We start from the raw sequence: 20,663 nt of genomic DNA on the forward strand, positions 1-20,663 counted from the left end.
TTATAACTTGTGGGCCTGAATGTGGTTAAATCCTTTGGCTGGACCAGAATATTAAAGCGATAGACTTAAGTAACTCATTTTAAGCAATAATTTTTAGGCTCCATTTGCCTCATAGTAATAAGAAATATTATATATTTACAGTCAGAATAGGGACACAGCATTATATCTTCTACTTATGCGCATTATGTATGAATGCAAACCCTTTAAATAATGTAATTGCCAATGGAAAACTCGTGAATATGTGACTACACTTGGTTATTCTTTGTCGCACTCAATATCCCATGTGTCCTAGCTGAATGACGTCACGAGTGTATTAATAGTTCGTCGCACAAAAGTGACGTCGTCAGTGGAGACAGCGCCTGAGCGGTCGGTGTGTGAATTCTGCTCGTTAATGCTACAATCCAAGTTCATCCGCGCCTTTTAAGTCCATCTCACTAACATTTGTCATTTGTGTTTTTCTATTGTAGTCACATCTCCTCGACATGAGAGCTAAGGTTTGTATTCCACCGTTATATCTGCAAGTTATTTAGCCTTTCAGATTGTAGAGCTATCGCTACTAGCTAGCATGTCGACAGCGTCATACAAAACGTCAGAATAGCCCATTAGGATTTTATCCTATATATTGTGAATGCCAGTTAATCCCATCGGTCGGTAGAGTATCTACGTTCTAACTACAACGAGATATACTCCAAAAAATGAAAAATTAATGCGTCTTTTTCTGTACGCAGTGGAGAAAGAAGCGCATGCGCAGGTGAGACATCGCCTGGCACCCGAGTCCAAAGTGTTGACACCACGGTGAGAATCTCGTCCTAATTTTTTGTGACGATCGCCCGACAGGCTGAAGCGCAAAAGAAGAAAGATGAGGCAGAGGTCCAAGTGAACTGTCCTGTGCGTTGGCTGTGACATCCCAAGGTGCCAGTAAGCGGTGAGCACACCTGAAGGACCGGGACCCCCTACCCTCCACGTGGAGTCCGGAGGCCAGTTGCGTCTCAAGCCAGCAGCCGCTGATTCGAGGCCTGCAGGAACATAGGCTACGTTGGGACTTCCTGGATTACCCGTGTATAACCCCCCCCTAACTTTTGTCATTGTTTTTTGTTTATACTGTGATTAAAGGTTTTGGTTTTAAAAAAATTACAATGCTATAATTTGTACTACGTGAAGTTACCCTGCCAAGCTTATGGTGAATGTCTCAAAATCTTGTGGGAAGACATTTGACACTTTTAACGGAGATAGAACTCAGATTTTAGTAAAATTGCAAGCATGTGAATTAATCCTGCAAGCATGTGACTTAATCCTGCATGGGTTGCTCCTCAGTGGATGCCACAAACATGCAAAAGACACATCCACCACAGAAATCACCTAATTTCTTACACCCTCTAAATACAATCTCGTATATCCGGCAATCAGTCATTTCCTTGTTCCGCTAGCTTCAATCCCCTTTTTTCTTTATGTGGTCTGATTGTGGCCCTCCCAATGTCTGTTGGCACACATGTTAGTTCCAGGTTTTCTGGTTTCTTCTGAAGCTGGTCTATTTTATCGATAACAGGAGTGGTTACTTACCTGCACTGGCAGGTGTGGTTAATTGTGTGCTGAGGAAATGAAATGGGGCAAAACAATTGTGAAGGCACAGTGCAGTACCCAGGTAATACACAATTAAATGCAATTTTGAAATTACCGGTAAGTGTGGCCAGCAGTTGGATTTCTAAGTCTGACATTCCTTTTACCTACTTATTATGGAAGAATTATTTCTAGTTTCCTGCTGTCCAGGTCAAAATTAATGTTTGTTGATAATAAATAGGATTTTTTTCTAAATGCCTGTCAATCAAGAGATAATGCTCAAATTTTAAGTGATTAATTAGGTAAAACAACTTTCATGTGCTTTAGAGGAGTGTATGTACAGATAACTATTTTGAGCATTACCTACACAGGATTTCAAATGATTGTGTTTTGAATTGAGGAAATTAGTTATAGGTTGTCATTCTTCCCTAAAATTTTCTTAGTAGCTTGGTGGTTTTTCAGACTGAAAAAGGTTTCAGTGTGGGTGTGTCTTGGCATCAGACTTGTGATGTGCATCTATCATATGTCTGGCCCCGGCAGATTGCAACAAAGTGCAGGTTATTTCAACATATCACAGGGTGTTGTGGCTTTTTCAGCTCTGGTGTCACTTTGAGTGCATGAATAGGTGCAAACATTTCTAGCTGAAGACCTTAAGTCCCATTGTTTCAAAAAAACATTCAAACAATTTCATCACAGTCTTGTGCTTTGTTAACTTAAAAAAAATAAAAATACAAACATATTCTAATAATTCATTAAAAATATATTCATTCAAAATAATTTATTCTTACAATTAAGGAGGGCTTCTATAAACAGCCAAAGGAGATCATTCTGCTGTCAAGTATCATTTTTCCAATGAAAGCAGAAATTGTGTGTAAAATACCACCTCACCCACACAAGGAGTCTCTGTGTCAACTTCAGCTCACATTCAGAGAGAGATAAGATATTTATTGATCCCCATAGGGGAAATTGTTTTTTTTAACAGCAGCACAACAATGACAGTATCAATAAATCTGATTATAAATATAAATAAAACATACAATTAAAAGATAGCAAAAGACATCCACAATGATGAAAATAGAAATTATGTTAGTAGACTGACACCAACAAGGATAATTAAAAAAAAAAAAAAAAGTGGGCTTTACCCTGAAATCCTTCTTCAGTCAATCACAGGGCCACATTGAAACACAACACCGTTCATTCTGTTATTCACACTTGCATACACTTTGAGTCTTTAGTAGACCTACTGCATGTTAGGAACCCATTTTCAGCATATTCATGAGTCTAAATATTTGTCAGCCAACTGATCATCTCGTAACCAGCCTCAACAGAACATAGTTGGCAAACTTCCATAAAAAAACTTTTTCCAATTCGATCCGCCCCCCTTGACACGTGCATGATTTGCATTACTGTGTTAACCTTTCGCAAAGCTCATTCACCGCACACAAGTCTTTCCTGCTTTAAGCCTTGAAACTCAAACCAGTAATTCATTCAGTATTTCAGTAATTTTTGGGTATCGGTATACCTTTTATTTTCGAATAAATTTTGGCTAGGAATTAACTATATGCCTCATGTAGTCAATGAAAAACAAACAAAACTATCAATGCACGCGCCAGATGGCCATGTAGTGTTTAATTTACTTTATATATTTATTTATTTATTTTCATTTATTCGTGCGGGTACACTGGGGCCTGTTCTGCAGGCTGGTATTCAAATGGATTTAAAACCAAAAACAAACACATTTTCAAAACATCCTGTTCTCTGCTGTGAGGAAATTCCAGAGTCCCTGCGATCACATCAGAAAGCTACTTGTAATTGAATGAATATGGTTAAATTCTTCTTCTCCCCACTGCTGCTCCCTTTAGGAGGTCTCTTCCGTCTTCCTCCAGGCCTCCTTCCTGGCAGCTATCCACCGTCCTAAATTGTGATCATTTACACATATATTCTTACAAAGCGTAAATCCCGATGACACTTACCTGCAAACGTATGACGATCCCAAGATTTTTGTTGAACGGGGAGACGACGCAGCCCGACCCCTGTGTCCCGACCCTTGCAGTGAGTCTACTTAAAAGTGTCCAGTGGGTTCTTCTTGTGAGTCCTTAGTATGATGAGTGAAGATTATCCAAGTTGACTTTTACATCAACCACAGACAATCTTGATTTGGTGTTTTGCTGCTGACAGATACATATTTGTGTTCATTTTGATGAGATGAGATGAGATGAGATGAGAACAACTTTATTAATCCCGAAGGAAATTGCTGTGCCAGAGTTTCAAGTACAAAAACATAACAGTAATAGATAAAGTAGAAAGAAGGAAGAATAAGAAATATAATGAAATATGAATTGTCTAACTGTTAGCAGTAACTACAAAGATTAAAGATTCCCTGCGGCTGAGGGAAGAGGAATTAAAAAGTCTGATAGCCTCAGGTAGGAAAGACCTCCTGTGGCGTTCAGTGGAGCTCTTTGGTGGTATCAGTCTACGACTGAAAGAGCTCCGACAGGACATCAACGTGGCATGCAGGGGGTGATGGATGTTGTCCATGATGCTGTGGAGCTTCCTCATCATCCTCCTCCCTGAAACCTGCACAACAGACTCCAGCTCTACTCCCAGGACAGACCCAGCTCTCCTGATGAGCTTGTACTTTCTGGTACTTTTTTGGGTACTTTTTGATGCTCTTATTTATTTTTGTTAGGCCCACTGAGGCAGTGGGCCTAATAGATATAGTGCTCAGACCCACCCTAGTGGATACACCCTGACACCTATCAATCTCTGCCAGACTGCCTGCTGGGTGAGTCTGTGAGGACGAAAAGCCCGGAGAGAAAAACAACGTACTGGTGGCACAAAATCGGCGGTACCCCTGAAAGCTGGAGCACTGGCAACCCTCTCCAACTGCTAGAGAGTACTGGTTGTCTTGGGCCCTCCTCGCCTCCAAATACGCCCTCCTGCAGTGAAGAAGTGCTGCTGGGACATGCGCACCCCCAGCGGCACTCTAAATAATCTCCCTGCGCAGGTATCCACCTCTGCCTGGAATCATTCGGAGTCACGGTATTAGTCAAGTCAACGTCAGAGGCCTTCGGGTGTTAAGCTTCTGTGCTGAACACGACTTAACCATCACGAACACCCTCTTCCAGCTCGAAAATAAACACAAAACACGGACGCACCCACGCTTGCTTATGTCTTGCTTACCCGTGCGATGAAAGGAGCAGGGTGCCGGACAGACCGATCGACTAATAACTGGCCTCCATGTGAAAATACGCCCGGCCATCCATCTCCAGAGATCAGGGAAAAAAAGCCAATACATTGGGACAGTCTTGGCCGTTCCCTGAGGGACAGTTTTTGCTACACACAGATGTCTGCGCTGATGCCAGATGGTCCTCTGTCAGCTTCAGGCTCTATGAGGCAGCAGCCCGACCCATCAGCCACCAAAACTGGAAACACCAACATTGGGATGATGGCCTGTGTCACTAGTGGAGGCCAGGAATCTGAACCATTTAGGGTCTGTACTGGTGTCCGTCAGGGATGTATGGATGCTCCAGTACTTCTTAATATCGTCCGACTATCTGTGACACTGCCGTTACGTGAGAAAATCAAGAAGGACAGTGGGATTACGGTGGACTTCAAAAGCCTTTTTAACATCAGGAGGTTTCAGGCTGTCACAAAAGAGACTTTTGAACTCGTCATCGAGCTACAGCATGCAGACGACAGTGCGTTTGTGGCCACTCACCAGAAACACTTCACGCTGCACTCACAGCCGCTGCAGGGGCCTATGGCAGACCGGGTCTCACTGTAAATGTAGCAAAGACCAAAGTGCCGTGCCAGCTGCTCCCCCATCTCACCCACGACCCGCACCATCTCCGACGAGCCCCTTGCAGTTACAGAATCTTTTAAATACCTCGGCAGCTTCCTCTCCAATGACGGCAGCGCGGAAAGGGAGATACACAACCAGATCTATCAGGGGTCACGACGACTCGGAAATAGGGTCTTTCAGAATAAACACCTCCACGGAGCCTGAGGTGTTTAAAAGAACTTAATGAAATGGATTGATTGGAATAAAAAAGGGAGATTTATATTAAGTTTTCTTATGATTTTTCCCAGTAGATCTTAATGTTTGGGGGCATTCGATGAGGATTTCCCCCCTCCGGGCCCCAGCAGATCTCTGCTCGGCCCTGCCTGTGTGAGCCGTTGCTCCTCGCTGTCTCTCCTGCAGGGTCTGTTTGCAGCAGCGGGAGGGGATTTAAAACCTCACACCCACATTGGTAAAACACTGCTAATGCGCGGGATCCGAGCAACCGCTGAGACGCAGGCGCATTCCGACCAGGGTGACAGACGGCGGCTGGCGCTCAGAGCGCATTAGCGTGCACTAAGCGGGTGCGCGTTTGGTGCACTTTTGCTCTCTCTCTTTCGCTGGTGCTGCAGTGGGGAGGGCGCTTGCGCGGGCTGGTCCGTTCCAGGTTATGTAAAAAGAAGCGGATAACGGGAGGAGGAGGAGGATGATGATGAAGATGCTTGAAGGAGGCGTCAGCATCCGGTAGGCCGACGCATGACGCGGTGTTCAGGTGGAGGGACGCAAGTCATCTCTCGGGGTTCCTGTCTTCCGGCTCGGATGTGAAGGAGGGCTCGCAGCGGAGCCCGCCTCCTCTTCCTCCTCCTCCTCCTCCTCCTCCTCCTTCTCCTCCTGCACCGAAGCGAAAACACTGATAATGGTTTGATCGGCCAGCAGATCGACGGAAAACCTCGATCTCTCTTCGCTCCGGCCGTCGGAGCTCCTCATGCCGCCCGCGGACGCGCTGCCGGCCTCCCCGGTCCAGACCCCCGGGGAGCGCGCAGTCGGCGCGTTGTGGTCCTTCGGTAAATGCCTGTGCGCCCTCCTGCCGGTCTACCTGGCCGGATACTACGGCTTCAGCATCACCCTCATCCTGTTCGGCCTGGCGGTCTACATGGGATGGAAACACAGCCGCTTGGAGAAGGTGATGAGGCTCAAGTCTGCTATGTACCTCCTGGAGAACGAGAAGGAGTTCACCACCGAGAAGGTCTTCAAAACAAAACGGGATTTACCTCCTTGGGTAAGAACCTGACGACACAATCAGCCTCCCTCCATCACATGTCACAGCTGTCAGGCTCACTTACTTCTGCTTCTTGTGGGGAGCTCATTGCTGTTTCCCTACTACTTATCCAAACAAACATCAGTCAGAGCCCACTCCATCTCTCTTCTTGCCAGACTCCAGAACCATATTTAGACATTCCTTAATGTTCCCTGCCTGGGAAAATGATTGTGAAGTGCAGGCAGGCGGACCAGTGAGTCCCCACATTTTTTACTTGTTTAATGTGGTCCCTGCAGCCGTGGTGCGAGAAGAACCGTAAAATTGAATGTTTCCTCCAAATTTTTCAATGATTCTGCAAAAGGAACCCCCCCCCTCTCCCACCGCCCCCTGGCCAGCGCCTCTCATTCCCCCTTCTGCTTTTTTTGTTGATCTTATGTGGCTCCAAAAAAAATGGATGACTCATAAACAGAGTAGAGGCAGTGTTCAGGAGCACCATATCAGGACAAGAGAACAGGAAAAAGCGACACTGCTTCTGTTGTGGTGTGTGTGTGTGCGTGTGTGTGTGTGTGTGTGTGTGTGTGTGTGTGTGTGTGTGTGTGTGTTTCTTAATATCAGGGGAAGTGAGTTATCGTGAATGACCTCCTGTGATGTACCAGTGCAACGTGATGCCGCAGTCCATTATTGTGTCGGGGGGGAAATATCAGCGGCAAAATCCCTGAAATGTTATTCACTGGCCTGCTGTTATGAAAAAAAAAGGAGGAAAAAAAATCACACATTTTTGTATTTCAATCACAACATACACAGCCGTTGTGCAAAATCATAGCTCGTAATCACCTACATAGAGGCATCTGCAATGGTGGCCTGTGTGTGCTTTGGGAAGAAAAATAAAGTAAAGAATCTTCTCCGGTACTTTTTAACAGCTCCGCTAAGGTCATTTTACACCACTCTCTCACATTTGGTTTCATGCCTGACCCGCTTCGCTCGTCCACAGGTCAACTTTCCAGATGTGGAGAAAGTGGAGTGGCTGAATAAGGTATGCTGTTTGGTTTATTCATTGCATCTGGTATACATGAGCGTATGTGACTATCGATCACCCTCCGTTCTGTCCTGAATCGCAGTGCAGGCTGTTCAGTGGGTCCATCATGAATCCTAATGATTTCAAAGCAGGTAGTGATTCGCCTGAAAGAGCGGGACGATAAATCCGCCGCCTTGCGCCGAGGGGTAACAAGATGAAGGAGAATCTGCGCGGGGTTTTAAGTGACCCGGCTCCCGTCGCAGCCTCTCCATCAAGACGAGTGATCGTATTTTGTAAATTAATAGGCGTTGAGAAGGGCTCGGGTGATATCTCTGCCTCTCGGCGCCCTCGTCATCGTCCGATACGCACGCCGATGCAGGCCGGGTGTGGACGTGAATACTAATTGTACGCGGAGGGTGGGAGGGGAAAAAAAGCTTATTGACTCAACGACAGAACCGGGATTATGGGATGTAATTTTGCAAAAACTCATTGTCCGTGGCCCACGTCTTCCCCTCCTGAGGCAGATCATGAGACCGGGCTGCTCGACATCTTCATTTCTCATGTGAAGCTCTGGTGCAGCTCTGTATTTATATCCACACAATACACAAATACATGTGCTCCATGTATAGAATGAAAATATTCCTCACAGCTTATAATCATTTTGGTATGTCCGCTTAGTCATTTGTTAGTGATTTTCGAGGCTTGTTTTTACACAGCTACGGATAATTCTTTGCTTATTTTAAGTCATTTCCTGGCCTCTTCCGGAAGTTTTTTTTAAGTGTCTGGTTCTTTGCAACTTATCTTGTTAGATTTTGCCACTGTTAAGCGTAGGTTGTTATTGCTGTACCAGAGCACCCCTTTCCAAGTAATCGGTTAAAGAGCCGGGCCTTTTTATGCTTTTAAAGAGCTAAGAACATCATAAATTTAGACCTATCTGTCAATCAGTTTGGTTGTTTTATTGGCACGCAACTTGTATGTTAGTGATCATGGCGGAAGATGGTCTGATTACCCATTGTATTCTCATACAATAATAACGCAGGAAAGTACAGTCCACGTTCTTGGTTACTAATCGCCTCATTATATTTCATGCATACCTATCCTTTTTGAATTATTGAGATATTTTATTCAGCATTTAGACCGTGTCCTCGAAATTTCTGCCTGACCTTGGCGGAAAAGCGTTTAAACAACTTGTGCAGGATGTGCTCACGGTTTAGTGAAGCGTGTGTTTGCCTTTGTGCGCTTATTTGCCCTCGTAATTTACCAGCGCTTGGTTTTGAACCAAGAGGACGATGTTCTGTTTTGCTTTCCACAGAATCATCGTGTCAGGATACACACAAACAATACAGAACGAAATACATATAAATGTTCGTTTATCTAATTTTTTTCTCGATGTAGCATGTGCTTTTACAGTATAATAACACCGCAAATATTTGGTGTGTCATTTGTTTAACTTAATTGGGAGGCCATGTGTTCTGCCATGCAGATCCTGCAACAAGCTTGGCCTTTTGTCGGACAGTATGTGGAAAAGCTGCTGGTGGAGACCATCGCTCCCGCTATCCGAGCCTCCAGCATTCATCTACAGACTCTCAGCTTCACCAAGGTCAACCTTGGAGACAAGGTACCTGCGCAGCCCGTCATTAAAAAAGTATCCATATGTTTGATTTGCTCGCAGGTCTGTAATCGGAAGGTATATTTACAGATCTTTTCTAATCGCGCAGAAAGACAGATGGTAAATTCGGTTTATTTACTTTGTGTAACTGCAGCTGTGTGTTCACAGGCTTTGAAAGTTGTTGGCGTAAAGGCTCACACAGAACATGATAAGAGACAAGTTATGCTGGATTTGTACCTGAGGTAAAGCGCTGTGCATTCTGCCTATTTGATGATTTCATGTAGTATCTTTTCAGACACAAAAGAGTAAATACATTTTTACTTAAAAGAAAAAAAAAAAGAGGAAGCGGTCCACAATCGTACCGAACATGCCTCTGCTTTACCCGTAGCTATGCGGGTGATGTCGAAATCAACGTCGAGATCAAAAAGTACTTTTGCAAAGCCGGAGTAAAAGGAATCCAGGTAGAGTGTGAGAGCAAATACGATCATACGGTCCTAGAATCCTAAAAATGTCACGTTGGTCACGAAAGTTTTTCTCTCTAGCTGCACGGCAAGCTGCGCGTGATCCTCGAGCCTTTGATCGGAGATGTGCCGCTAGTTGGAGCCATCACCATGTTCTTCATCCGCAGGCCTGTGGGTGAAGCAGCGTTCAACCTCATCTCTTTGCAACTCTACCAAATACTAATGCTCGTGTTTTTATCTGATAGAAACTGGACATCAACTGGACCGGATTGACCAACCTGCTGGATATCCCAGGACTGAAGTGAGTCAGAGGAATCTTCTTTGTCTCTCATTGTTTGTGTTCGCCGCGTTACACTGCAGAGGGGCCTTTCGCGCTATTTGCGGAAGACGTTAGAGGATGTTGGCACAATGAGATGTATTTTAGAGGGTATGTTGATCACAGGGAGCGAATCGCGAGGTTCTCGTGGAATTCAAAGGGCTCCCAAATTATACCCCGATGAACTTGGATTTTTGTCTGTTCAGTTGTAGAGCCACGCGATTACAATCTTGAAGTACAAGGGGACGGATTTCCGAGATTTATTTTTTGGCGAGAAGTATATCGAGAAGACCAAAGCTAATAATAATGTACTGGCGAGTTACTATATTGCAAAATCGCTTCCCCTGGGCTACAGGCAAAATTCAACATACACTAGTGACCTACATGTATTGCTGTGAGTTGCTGTTGAATATATAGACGCCTATATATCCAATAGCCAACTGGCATCGGCCGACGTGATTTTATCGGCAAGTGTTGCCATCTGCAGCCGATGGGGACACCCGGTTGGCTCGGTAACCAGGATACCATGTAATTTCTGCACGTCCTTATGGGTCAGCTGTAGTTTAGCCTCTGTCTCTTTGTCTGCCCCCCTCCCGTGTGTGCCCGACATCATCCTTGCATTCATTTTCAGTGCCATGTCGGACACTATGATAATGGATGCAATAGCCTCCCACCTGGTCCTCCCCAACCGCCTCACTGTTCCCCTGGTGGCCGACCTGCAAGTTGCGCAGCTTCGCTCCCCTCTCCCAAGGGTAACTCTCTGTCTCGTGAAAGACTCGGGGAATTATGGATTCCTTCAGAGGGTGAAAGTGATTTTGACGCAGCAAATCAGTTCCAAGCAAACGTATAGCCCGAGTGTCGCGCAGCAAAATTCCACAATGGGTTCGCATTATGTCAGTGAGCTGGAACGAACGGTGTTTCATTTTTTTTCTTCATGGATGTGTACACAAATACCAGGGTGTTGTGCGTATCCACCTGCTGGAGGCTGAGGACCTGACCGCCAAAGATACAGTCATCAAGGGTATAATTGATGGGAAGTCCGATCCATACGCCGTGCTGCGTGTCGGAACCCAGATCTTCACGTCGCACCACGTGGACAACAACCTGAACCCCCAGTGGAGGGTGATGTTCGAGGTGAGGAAACCCAGATGGAAAACCTACCCGGTGCCTCTGGTGGCTCGTTCGTCTCGCGTTTAGGATACCATCAGTCTGTGAGCTGACTGCGTGTTTTGTCCTTGTGTCTGCAATAAGTGTCTGGTCGCAAACGTCTCACTTGTACCTCAGAGGCGAGCTGTTTCGGAGGGGAGTCATGAACATCTGAAAAAGCAGGAAACTGCGGTTTCTGAGATAAGCAGTTCTTACAGAAACTGCTCTCCTGTGGACATATCTGCTTCCTGTTTTGGCCTCAAATGAAAATTCGAAGCAAACCATTTCAAGATACTGAAGTATCGACTTGAAATGTAGATTCTAAGTCTTTTAAGTTTTCTTCTTATTGTGCGTCTGTTTGCATGATTTTGTTCCATTCGGTCGCGAGTGTTTGTATCAATACTAGTGTGTTTGTTTGGTGTCTTGTGCATTTGTCCATTTATGTGTATATGTATGTGTGTCAGGTGATTGTCCATGAGGTCCCTGGTCAGGAGTTGGAAGTGGAAGTGTTTGACAAAGACCCGGACCAGGATGACTTCCTGGGGAGGTAGCCGAGTCCTTCCTCGTTCATCTATTTTGTGCTTCTCGTGTCCCTTCCATCGTCGCCATTGCCACTTAAGCCTACGACGGTCATGATTCCTTCTTGACTCTGGCCCTCCTGAATGTCTTTCAGGGCCAAGGTGGATCTTGATATCGTAAAGAAGGCCAGAGTTGTGGATGATGTAAGTAGTATTGCTTGTGTGTCATTCCATGAGCACATTCACCCCAAATAACAAACATCTCATCTGGATGAACTAATTCTGCTGCCTCGGTGTACAAATCACGAGTAAGGCTTCAGTAATACCCTGATCATGTGACATGAGACCGCATATGAATCCTCGTGACTTCTCTGTTATCGAGGTTTAAAGTAGTCCCTCATGTGGGAGAGTGTTTTTTCCTTTTTTTCTCTTTTTTTTTTACTTTATTGAGGCCAATTTTTTTGTAAACAGTGGTTCAATCTGAGGGATGTACCAACCGGCAGTGTTCACCTTCGCCTGGAGTGGCTCTCTCTGCTGTCCTCTGCTGGCAGACTCACAGAGGCAAGTATTGCTTTATTTTCCCAGAATAGAATAGAATGTTACAATCATATTATAATACATGAATATATACATATATGATAACACAATACATATTATTATTATTTTATTATGTATTTTTTTTTATTATTTATTATTTTTTTTATTATTTTTATTTTTATAATTTTCATTATTATATAGTATATTTAATTATTTTAAAGTGATATGAATATTTCCATTCGCTTTGGTTTTTTAAACAGTCATATCACGTTTCTTGAGGTTATAACAGCCTGAAAGAGATTGAATTTTACCTAAATAAACCAGTGACTTTTGCAAACATATTGTAGCGTTGTAGTCAGGGAAACACCCGTGTGACGGTAAAATGTCTGTTTCACGAGCAATAGCTGTTGTTGGCCACAACAGCTGGCCATGCCACACAAGCATGCAATACAACTAACTGTTCCCTCTCAATTCCAGGTAAAAAAAAAAAAAAAATTCATTGCACCCCAAACCACTTCCAAAAAATTCACAACAACCCCAAAATCACACAGAAAACAAGCATCAACACAAAACCCGACATTCGCGACTCACTACAATATGTACTGTATAACAATAAAGCAAGTATATCACATGCAAAAGTGCTAAAGGAATGGAATTGTGAAATATATTATACGTTCTTGTTCTCATTCCGTGGTCAACAAATGATAAGATTATTGCATTAGTAATTGAAATTGTTTCATGAACGTGATAATTGTGTTACGTAGCTCTCAGTAGGCAAAAAACAATAAAGTATAACGATAAGACAAAGAATTTCTTCTGTCCTCATCGACAGGTTTGTGAATGTATTATGCACATTGTCTCTATCCAAATATTGGTCTTGCGAGGTGCTATGAACTCTGCAGGATCCAGAGTTTACTTCAGGTAAAGTATGTTTTTCCTCCAGGTGATCCAGAAGAACCAGAACCTGACCAGTAAGACTGCCGATCCTCCGTCTGCGGCCATCCTGGCCATCTATCTCGATCAAGGTCACGCTCTGCCTGTAAGATTATCTCCATCCTGGTCTCTGCGTGGTGGCATTTATTGAAACCTCAGCTGTCACACACACACACCCACGTATCTCACTGTTTTTAGATGAGGAAAGGCAATAAGGAGCCAAGCCCCATGGTGCAGATTTCCATTCAGGACACAACCAAAGAGAGCAAAGTAAGTTAAAATAAATGTATTTTTTTAGGCTTCTATATCAAACTTAGGCATAATGAATGGTTTCCTCTGTAGACTTGCTATGGGAACCACAACCCCGTTTGGGAGGACGCTTTTACATTCTTTATTCAAGATCCCCGCAAGCAAGACATTGATATTCAAGTAAGTTCTTGCATTAGATATTACAGTGAGGTCATTCTGTCAACATATATATTCCATATATATTTTTATATACTGTTTTTATTACACATCCCTTTTCCCTTTAAGGAAGTCATCGTTACGGCTGGTTTTCATCCCAATTCCGCATCTTCTCACTGTTTCTGCCCAACAGGTAAAAGATGACGACCGCGCTCTGTCCCTGGGCAGTCTGACCATCCCTCTGTCTCGGGTTCTGGGAGCCCCCGAGCTCACCATGGATCAGTGGTTCCAGTTAGAGAATTCCGGCTCCGCAAGCCGCATCTACATCAAAATCGTGCTGAGGGTATTTACACCCTTTTTTTGTGCGTGATCGCGCTTGTTTTGTCATGTGTTTCGCCACCAAGGTGTGCTTCCACTTTTGGATGACCTTGCTGTTAGAGTAAGGCTAATATTACTTATTGGCACTTGTGTGAGAGATTACAGGGAATAATATTTGGACTATATTGCATAATCTCCCAGCTTTATAGCACATACGGAAGAGACTATAGATGAAGATGACGCTGAAGTCCATAAAAACTGGAATTTAATCAAAAGTCCTGTTTACAGAAGCCGTGTGTCAAAGGCTTATATGTTTTAAGAACACATGCTCTGGGGAAAAAAAAACAAGACAAGTCTTTACAAAACCGCTAAGCAATTACTCTTCTTCCCGTCTATGACCGAACTAATCGGCAACACGAACAAGTAGAACCGATATGGGCAAAGTTTTCTTTTCTCCGCCCTTCCTTGCATGATTCCCCCTTTTTTTTTGTTGAAACATGTTGGTGTGTTTCACATGACCCGTATGATTCCAAGTAATCGGGAGCCGAGAAAGGGTGTTATAACAGCTAATTCACATTGGTTTTCTAGGTTTTGTGGCTGAGCGACGACGCCACTCCCACCGTACCGTCTCCACGGCCTTCGGCCCCCGGCTCCGGGATAAGTCATGTGGGAATCACATCGGAGCTGAACCCCCTGGGGCCGTTCGGGTTAGCCAAACCTCAGCCATCACGGCCGCAGCAAACCACGCCTGACCCTGAATTTGGGTCTGAGGTGAAAAACTGGCAGACACACACACACGCACACACAAACTAGCAAAACTCGCCTCATGTGTCCTTGGTGTGCCCGCAGGGAGTGCTGCGAATCCGACTGGTGGAAGCACAAAACCTGATAGCCAAGGACAACCGCATGGGGGGCATGGTGAAGGGCAAGAGCGACCCGTACGTCAAGATCCGGGTGGCTGGTATCACTTTCCGCAGCCACACCATCAAAGAGAACCTCAACCCGGTCTGGAATGAACTCTACGAAGTACGTCCAAAGCTCTCTCGTCTCTCATTTCTTTGTTTTTTTCCACAAGTTAGTTGGAGTACGACTTTTCACGCAATGTTAATGTGGCTCCAGGTGATTCTGACCCAGCTTCCCGGTCAAGAGATACAGTTCGAATTGTTCGACAAAGACATCGACCAAGATGACTTCCTGGGAAGGTTCGTCTGCTTATTTTAACCGTAACGTGGTTGTCAGCTTTTAAAAAGACGGAGCGTGAACGGACGGATGGATGAGTGCTCACAGAGTCCTCTCTTCACAGGTTCAAGCTCAGCTTACGCGACATCATCAGCGCACAGTTCCTGGATACGGTGGGTGACACTCGGCATTTCCTGTCTAAATCTTTTTGTTTTTTTCCGTCATAACCCGGCTGTTTCCTCTGTCGTCTCAGTGGTACACCCTGAATGATGTGAAGTCGGGTCGGGTTCACCTGGTGATGGAGTGGCTCCCCAGGGTCGTCGACCTACACAGACTGGATCAGGTTAGATCAGACCAGGGCTTTTTACAGACCCTTTTTTTTTTCATCCGGCCCACCAAACTACTGTCTTTGAATATTTTATAAGTATTTTTGAGAAATATTGAATTTAGAAACTCCTTTTTCTTTCCTTTTGTTACATTTTGTATGGATGATTACATACAAAATAATGTCCGTGCATTTATATGATCATTCATGATTTCAAAGTTGAAATAAAATGCCCAAAAAATGAAATATTCAAATTGCAATTTTCATTTTGTTCAATTTATATGATGTCTAATTGGCGCGTGCATAAAAATTAAAGAAGAAATGTGGCGCACCAGCCAAAATAATTGCCCACCCCTGTGTAAGATGAACTTTTTAAATGCAATGAATGATTAGTGCTACTGGGATTCTGCACATTTCCATGTAGAAAATGCGTAAGGATTAATACAACATGCTGGTTGTTCAAATATTTGCTATCGCCGCTCGTGAAACATTGAATTATTTTTGCGCAGCGACACGAACGTGCCAGCCGCGATGTTACAACAGCAACGTTCTTATTGCACAGTGAGTGTTGATTCTGCTCCTGTGTCCCTGCTGCAGGTGCTGCAGTATCAGTCCCAGCAGTCGTACCAGAATAAGGCCGTGCCGTCGGCAGCCGTGCTGTTTGTATACGTGGAGCGTGCCCACGGCATGCCGGTAAAACCGCACGTTTTTGAAAGTTTAGATTCAGTTTTGTTTGTCGTGGCATTACATTGCTCCATTGCATGTTCCTTGTGTGTCGTTTCAGTTGAAGAAAAGCGGAAAGGAGCCAAAGATCGGAGCCGAGGTCCTCCTCAAAGGCGTATCGCACCGAACCAAGGTGGGATACTTAGTAACGGTTCGTGTGCGACGCAAAAGAAAACCTGCGTTGACAAAGCTACTTATTTTCTGTTCATTTCCTCCCCCGAGGTCTGTGAACGTTCCACGTCCCCCCGATGGGACGAAGCTTTTCATTTTTTGGTCCGTGACCCCAGGGATGAAACGCTCGCAGTCAAGGTTAGAGTCATCTGCGTTTCCACTTTTGTCTGCCTCGACGTCTGGGAGGCAGATGAAAATGTTACATCACTCAGCGGGCAGCGAAAGTCATTTTTCCGTCACGGCTGAGAGCGAGCGGGACATAAATATGACAAAAGGGGTCTGAAGGGGTGTGTTTTCTACCAGCTCTCCCACAGCTGGGGCCAGGCCCTCGGATCCTTGACGCTTCCCCTCAAAGAGGTGATGGCTGAGCCGAGTTTGGTGCTGGACCGCTGGTTCTCTCTGGATGGAGCTCTGCCAGAGAGCCAGTTGCTCCTAAGGGCCACGCTCAAGGTACTGACGATACGGTCTCCTCATCGTACCTGAATCGGCAACACAAGCGGTATTCGGTTGTTCTATGACTGCAAACGCTTAAATTCCATCACTGATGACATCTGGGTATTTTCTGCGTTTGAGCTTTCCTCCGTTAGATGCATTATTGCGAGGATGCCGTGCATTCGGCATGACACCGTATCCTACAGAAGGCTGACGACTGAAATATTTTTACTATCTCTGCACATTCACTCCATCTGGATGCGGTTTTATTCATTTGTTTCACTGTTTGCAATGCGGCGTAATATTTTTTCAATTAGTCCTTTTCAAGCAACCCAGTTGTTTTTGATATAGTTGGAAATGTTGACTCTGGCAAATTCTTCGCACCCGTACAATAAATAGGGTTTGGCAGACAACCCACTCCGATCACAAGCTGGGGTTTTTACACACGTGATAAATTAAATGCTATATAATTTATCAGTGAGCTCTCAATGTGCCGGTGGGCAGATGTTGACCTTTAAAGACAGTAAACATGTTTACCCTAGCAGATGCCGACTGTGTGAATTTAATAGCCGCTGCTGACAGGACATCTTCATCTCTAGGCCTTGAAAACATCAGTAACACTTCACCCTTCTTTAAAGAGTGGCTGACTTTGGTTGTCTGTTTCTTACATCCGTACCTGTTCTCCAGATCTTGGACACTCAGCTCGCAGTGTGTCGTAAGACCCCGGGGGACGCAAATAACGAAAGTAGCACCGACACGTTCATCCCCAGGTGGGACCCGTCTCACCTGGACCTCAGACACAGAACCGGATTCTCTGTGTGAGTCGCCGCAACTGACAGCAACGACCATGACTTTATGCTAATTTAAAAATGTTAATGATCGATGAGAGCTTGTTGCATGTTATAAAAAAGATATATTATCCATCGCGGTTTTATGCTCTTTGTCTGAAGGGGGTCTGACCCTTCAAACACGACAGGCCAGGTCAAGCTCACCATCGCCTACTCCATGGAGGAAAGCAGGCTCTTCATCACTGTTCACACCTGCAGGTTTCTCCGCATCACGCGTTGCTCTCCTATCATCGCATTTCCAATCGGGGAAATCGGCCGAACCTTACCTTGATGTGCTCCCGCAGAGCCCTGGCTGCCTGCTCCAAGGACGGCGCCGACCCTTATGTTACCTTCATCCTGCTGCCTGACAAGAAAGCTACCACCAAGAGGAGAACGGCCATCAAGAAAAGGGACCTCAATCCAGAATTCAACGAACGGTAAGGTCAACGTGATGGCGGGAGAGGGGAGTTCGTGGATCGTGGCTTACCTCTCTCCCTTCGCTCTCTCACTCCTGCAGTTTTGACTTCGACTTCTCCCTGGAGGAGTCCACTCAGAGAAGACTGGATCTGTCTGTGAAGAACAGCGTCTCCTTCATGAGCAGAGAGAGGGAGCTCATCGGCAAAGTAAATATAAGCGACCGCTTTCAGAAAGCATTTATGTAAACAAATGTAGATTCTTCGGCGTAACGACGATTATCATCAGATCTCAGACACGTAGAAATATGAGACGTGAACCTCTGCTTTTCCTTATCGCTCTCAGTTGCAACTGGACCTGGACCAACTTGACCTCAAGTCCGGCATCACCGCCTGGTAATGATTCAAACAGCTCGCAATGGCAAAGTCGGGTAAAAGATGACTTTCGCTTCAAGTTAACGTCATCAATGAAATGTATCTCTGCTTTTTTTCCAGGTTTGATTTGGTACCAGAGAGCAACTAGAAGACTCGACGCCGATCTCGAATTCTATTTAACATTAGGTGTTGCTTCTGTGATCTGTGACCAGTGTTTGCATATTTAGCTTCCATAACAATCTACACCATCACTGAAGAAAAACAGTACTACACATCCAAGTCACCGAGATGTAGTCCATCTGTATTTATCAGGAATAGATTTAAACGTAGCTGGTCGTCCATAAAGTGTCACCTGGATCCATACTATTTTGGACAGATCCTTCAGTAGAATATTCTAGGCCGGATAGAAATTGACAACAATGCAGCTATATTGCACAACTTACCAAGTTTGTATATGATCAAAAGCACGTACAAATCTTTTAGAATTTTCTTTAGAAAAGGAGTTATATTGTTCTTAATGTCCAGTGAAACATTACTATTATATGGATTTATAGTGTCCAACAAAACATTTTTTTTTCTTGGGAACAATCTTCAAACAATTCCAAGTATTACTTTGTTTACATATGTTTATATTATTGCCTTATGTATTACAGCCTGTTTGTCAGTGTTTATGAATTACGTTCCAAATGAAGTTTTATATGTTCTAACCAGAGCTTTCTGAAAATGTGCTTTTATAAAAGTGCTACAAGCCAAGACCCTCACCTTTACCACTGAAAAATGATAATGTAAGGAAAGTCTAAATCACTGTGCTTTTATGAAGAAAATACTTTACTGGTACTGAAAACTCGTGGCAAGTGTCTCAACACGCATGCTTCTCGATGTTTTTTGCACAATATACAAGAGGTTGATGTTTTAAACCTGACTTCATTTGTTTTTTAAACCAAGCTTCTGACTTCATGACAACCAATACTGTATGCAAGTACATGAGGCTAGGATGTTGATTTGTGTTCATCGAATAGAAAATAGTGCTATCGTGCCAATAGAAAAAAAAAAAAAGATAGTAATTTAAAAAAGAAATTGCTGTATTTTTGACCACCATCTGCTTTGAAACTGCTGATTAAAGTTTGCACTCATAAATCGTTTCTGTTGAATTTTTTCGGTGTTCACATGGCCGTGGCGTGCAGCGCACGAACGCCCCAAGGTACTATCCTGTCTCCATCCCTCTACACTCTCGTCACCTTCAACTTCTGGTACACCTGTTGTTCCTGCCACTTCCAGAAGTTCTCCGATGACTCTTCCATCTTTGGATGCATCAACTGTGTCAACAAGGAGGAACACAAAGGTCTGATTGCGAGTTTTGTTGAGCGGAGCGACCCTGAACCGCCTCCTTCTAAACATCTCCAAGACCAAGGAGGTGGTTGTGAACTTCTGGAAGAATCGCAGGAGACAGGTAGTGATTTTTGTTTATTTATTTTATTCTTGTCATTGCTATGGTCACTATTTATATTGTCGTTTAGTTCTTGGTGTGTATTTTTCACCCTTACTGTTCCTTTATGTTGTCCATTATTATCCCTGATGTTGTTGCTGCTGTCCATTTATTCGTGGATGTCTTGCTGTCGTCTGCCTCTCTATTTATAATCATATTTATTTTCCTTTTTTTTTTGACATTATAACTGTTACGCTGCTGAGACCGAGATGGTTCGGTCATGTACAGAGGAGGGATAGTGAATTTACTGGATGCTGGAATTGGAGTTGCCTGGCGGGAGGTCTCAAGGAAGATGAAAAGAGAAGATTTAACCTTTGTGTTGTCTTGCGGGTCAAAAGTGACCCACGACCATGTTTAGCTGTAGAAAAAACACCTTAACCTATTTTTTTCCAACTTGAAATTTTATTACTTTCCTATAGAGACCCCATAATTAGAAAAAGTGATACTTTTTGTTTATGTTTCCATGTGGGTTGTACACCACAAAGACTGTCTTATGGGTCATTTTAGACCCGTAGGAAAAGGGAAGTAAACATGATGTTAAGATCGCACGAGGGTTAGGGACGTAAAGAGAGAGCATATGAGGGTAGTTGGTGTGAAAGAGGAGGATTCAGAGAATAGGGTTAGATGGAGAAGGTTGTTTCGCTGTGGCGACCCCCTGAAGGGAAAAGCCGAACGGAGAAGCAAACTGTTGTTTTGCTTTGACAAAGGAATTTTCCCTATGGGGATCAATAAAATTCAACTTATCTTATCTTATCTTATCTTATCTTATCTTATCTTATCTTATCTTATCTTATCTTATCTTATCTTATCTTATCTTCTGTGTCATAGCCCCGCCTCGCCACTAGGTGGCAGTAATGTGCCAGCAACCCTCATGGTCC

The 20,663-nt window shown here is 44.2% G+C and overlaps 1 protein-coding gene and 1 long non-coding RNA gene across 2 annotated transcripts; both read left to right on the forward strand.

Annotated features, from left to right (window-relative positions):
- The first annotated feature begins 326 nt into the window (after nt 1-326).
- LOC147214343 (uncharacterized) lies at nt 327-1,131 on the forward strand. The gene is made up of 4 exons (XR_015104342.1): nt 327-370; nt 468-494; nt 729-751; nt 838-1,131. It is a non-coding gene; the product is annotated as an uncharacterized LOC147214343 (long non-coding RNA).
- Nucleotides 1,132-5,896: 4,765 nt separating this feature from the next.
- On the forward strand, nt 5,897-19,436 carry esyt1a (extended synaptotagmin-like protein 1a). The gene is made up of 31 exons (XM_086141273.1): nt 5,897-6,617; nt 7,588-7,629; nt 9,095-9,229; nt 9,389-9,462; nt 9,609-9,681; nt 9,763-9,852; nt 9,927-9,982; nt 10,629-10,749; nt 10,955-11,131; nt 11,608-11,690; nt 11,817-11,865; nt 12,133-12,222; nt 13,142-13,237; nt 13,330-13,401; nt 13,474-13,560; nt 13,730-13,879; nt 14,443-14,625; nt 14,704-14,880; nt 14,974-15,056; nt 15,158-15,206; nt 15,287-15,376; nt 15,956-16,051; nt 16,143-16,214; nt 16,304-16,390; nt 16,556-16,702; nt 17,372-17,502; nt 17,635-17,730; nt 17,817-17,948; nt 18,029-18,134; nt 18,271-18,320; nt 18,420-19,436. Exons 1-31 carry the CDS (start codon nt 6,324-6,326, stop codon nt 18,445-18,447), a joined length of 3,216 nt encoding a protein of 1,071 aa, XP_085997399.1. The 5' UTR covers nt 5,897-6,323; the 3' UTR covers nt 18,448-19,436.
- The last annotated feature ends 1,227 nt before the right edge of the window (nt 19,437-20,663 follow it).

The sequence above is a fragment of the Fistularia commersonii genome, chromosome 34 (assembly GCF_037954325.1).
Source record: "Fistularia commersonii isolate RoL2024-O1a breed Wild chromosome 34, RoL_Fcom_v1.0, whole genome shotgun sequence".
In the NCBI taxonomy this organism is placed as follows: Eukaryota; Metazoa; Chordata; class Actinopteri; order Syngnathiformes; family Fistulariidae; genus Fistularia; species Fistularia commersonii.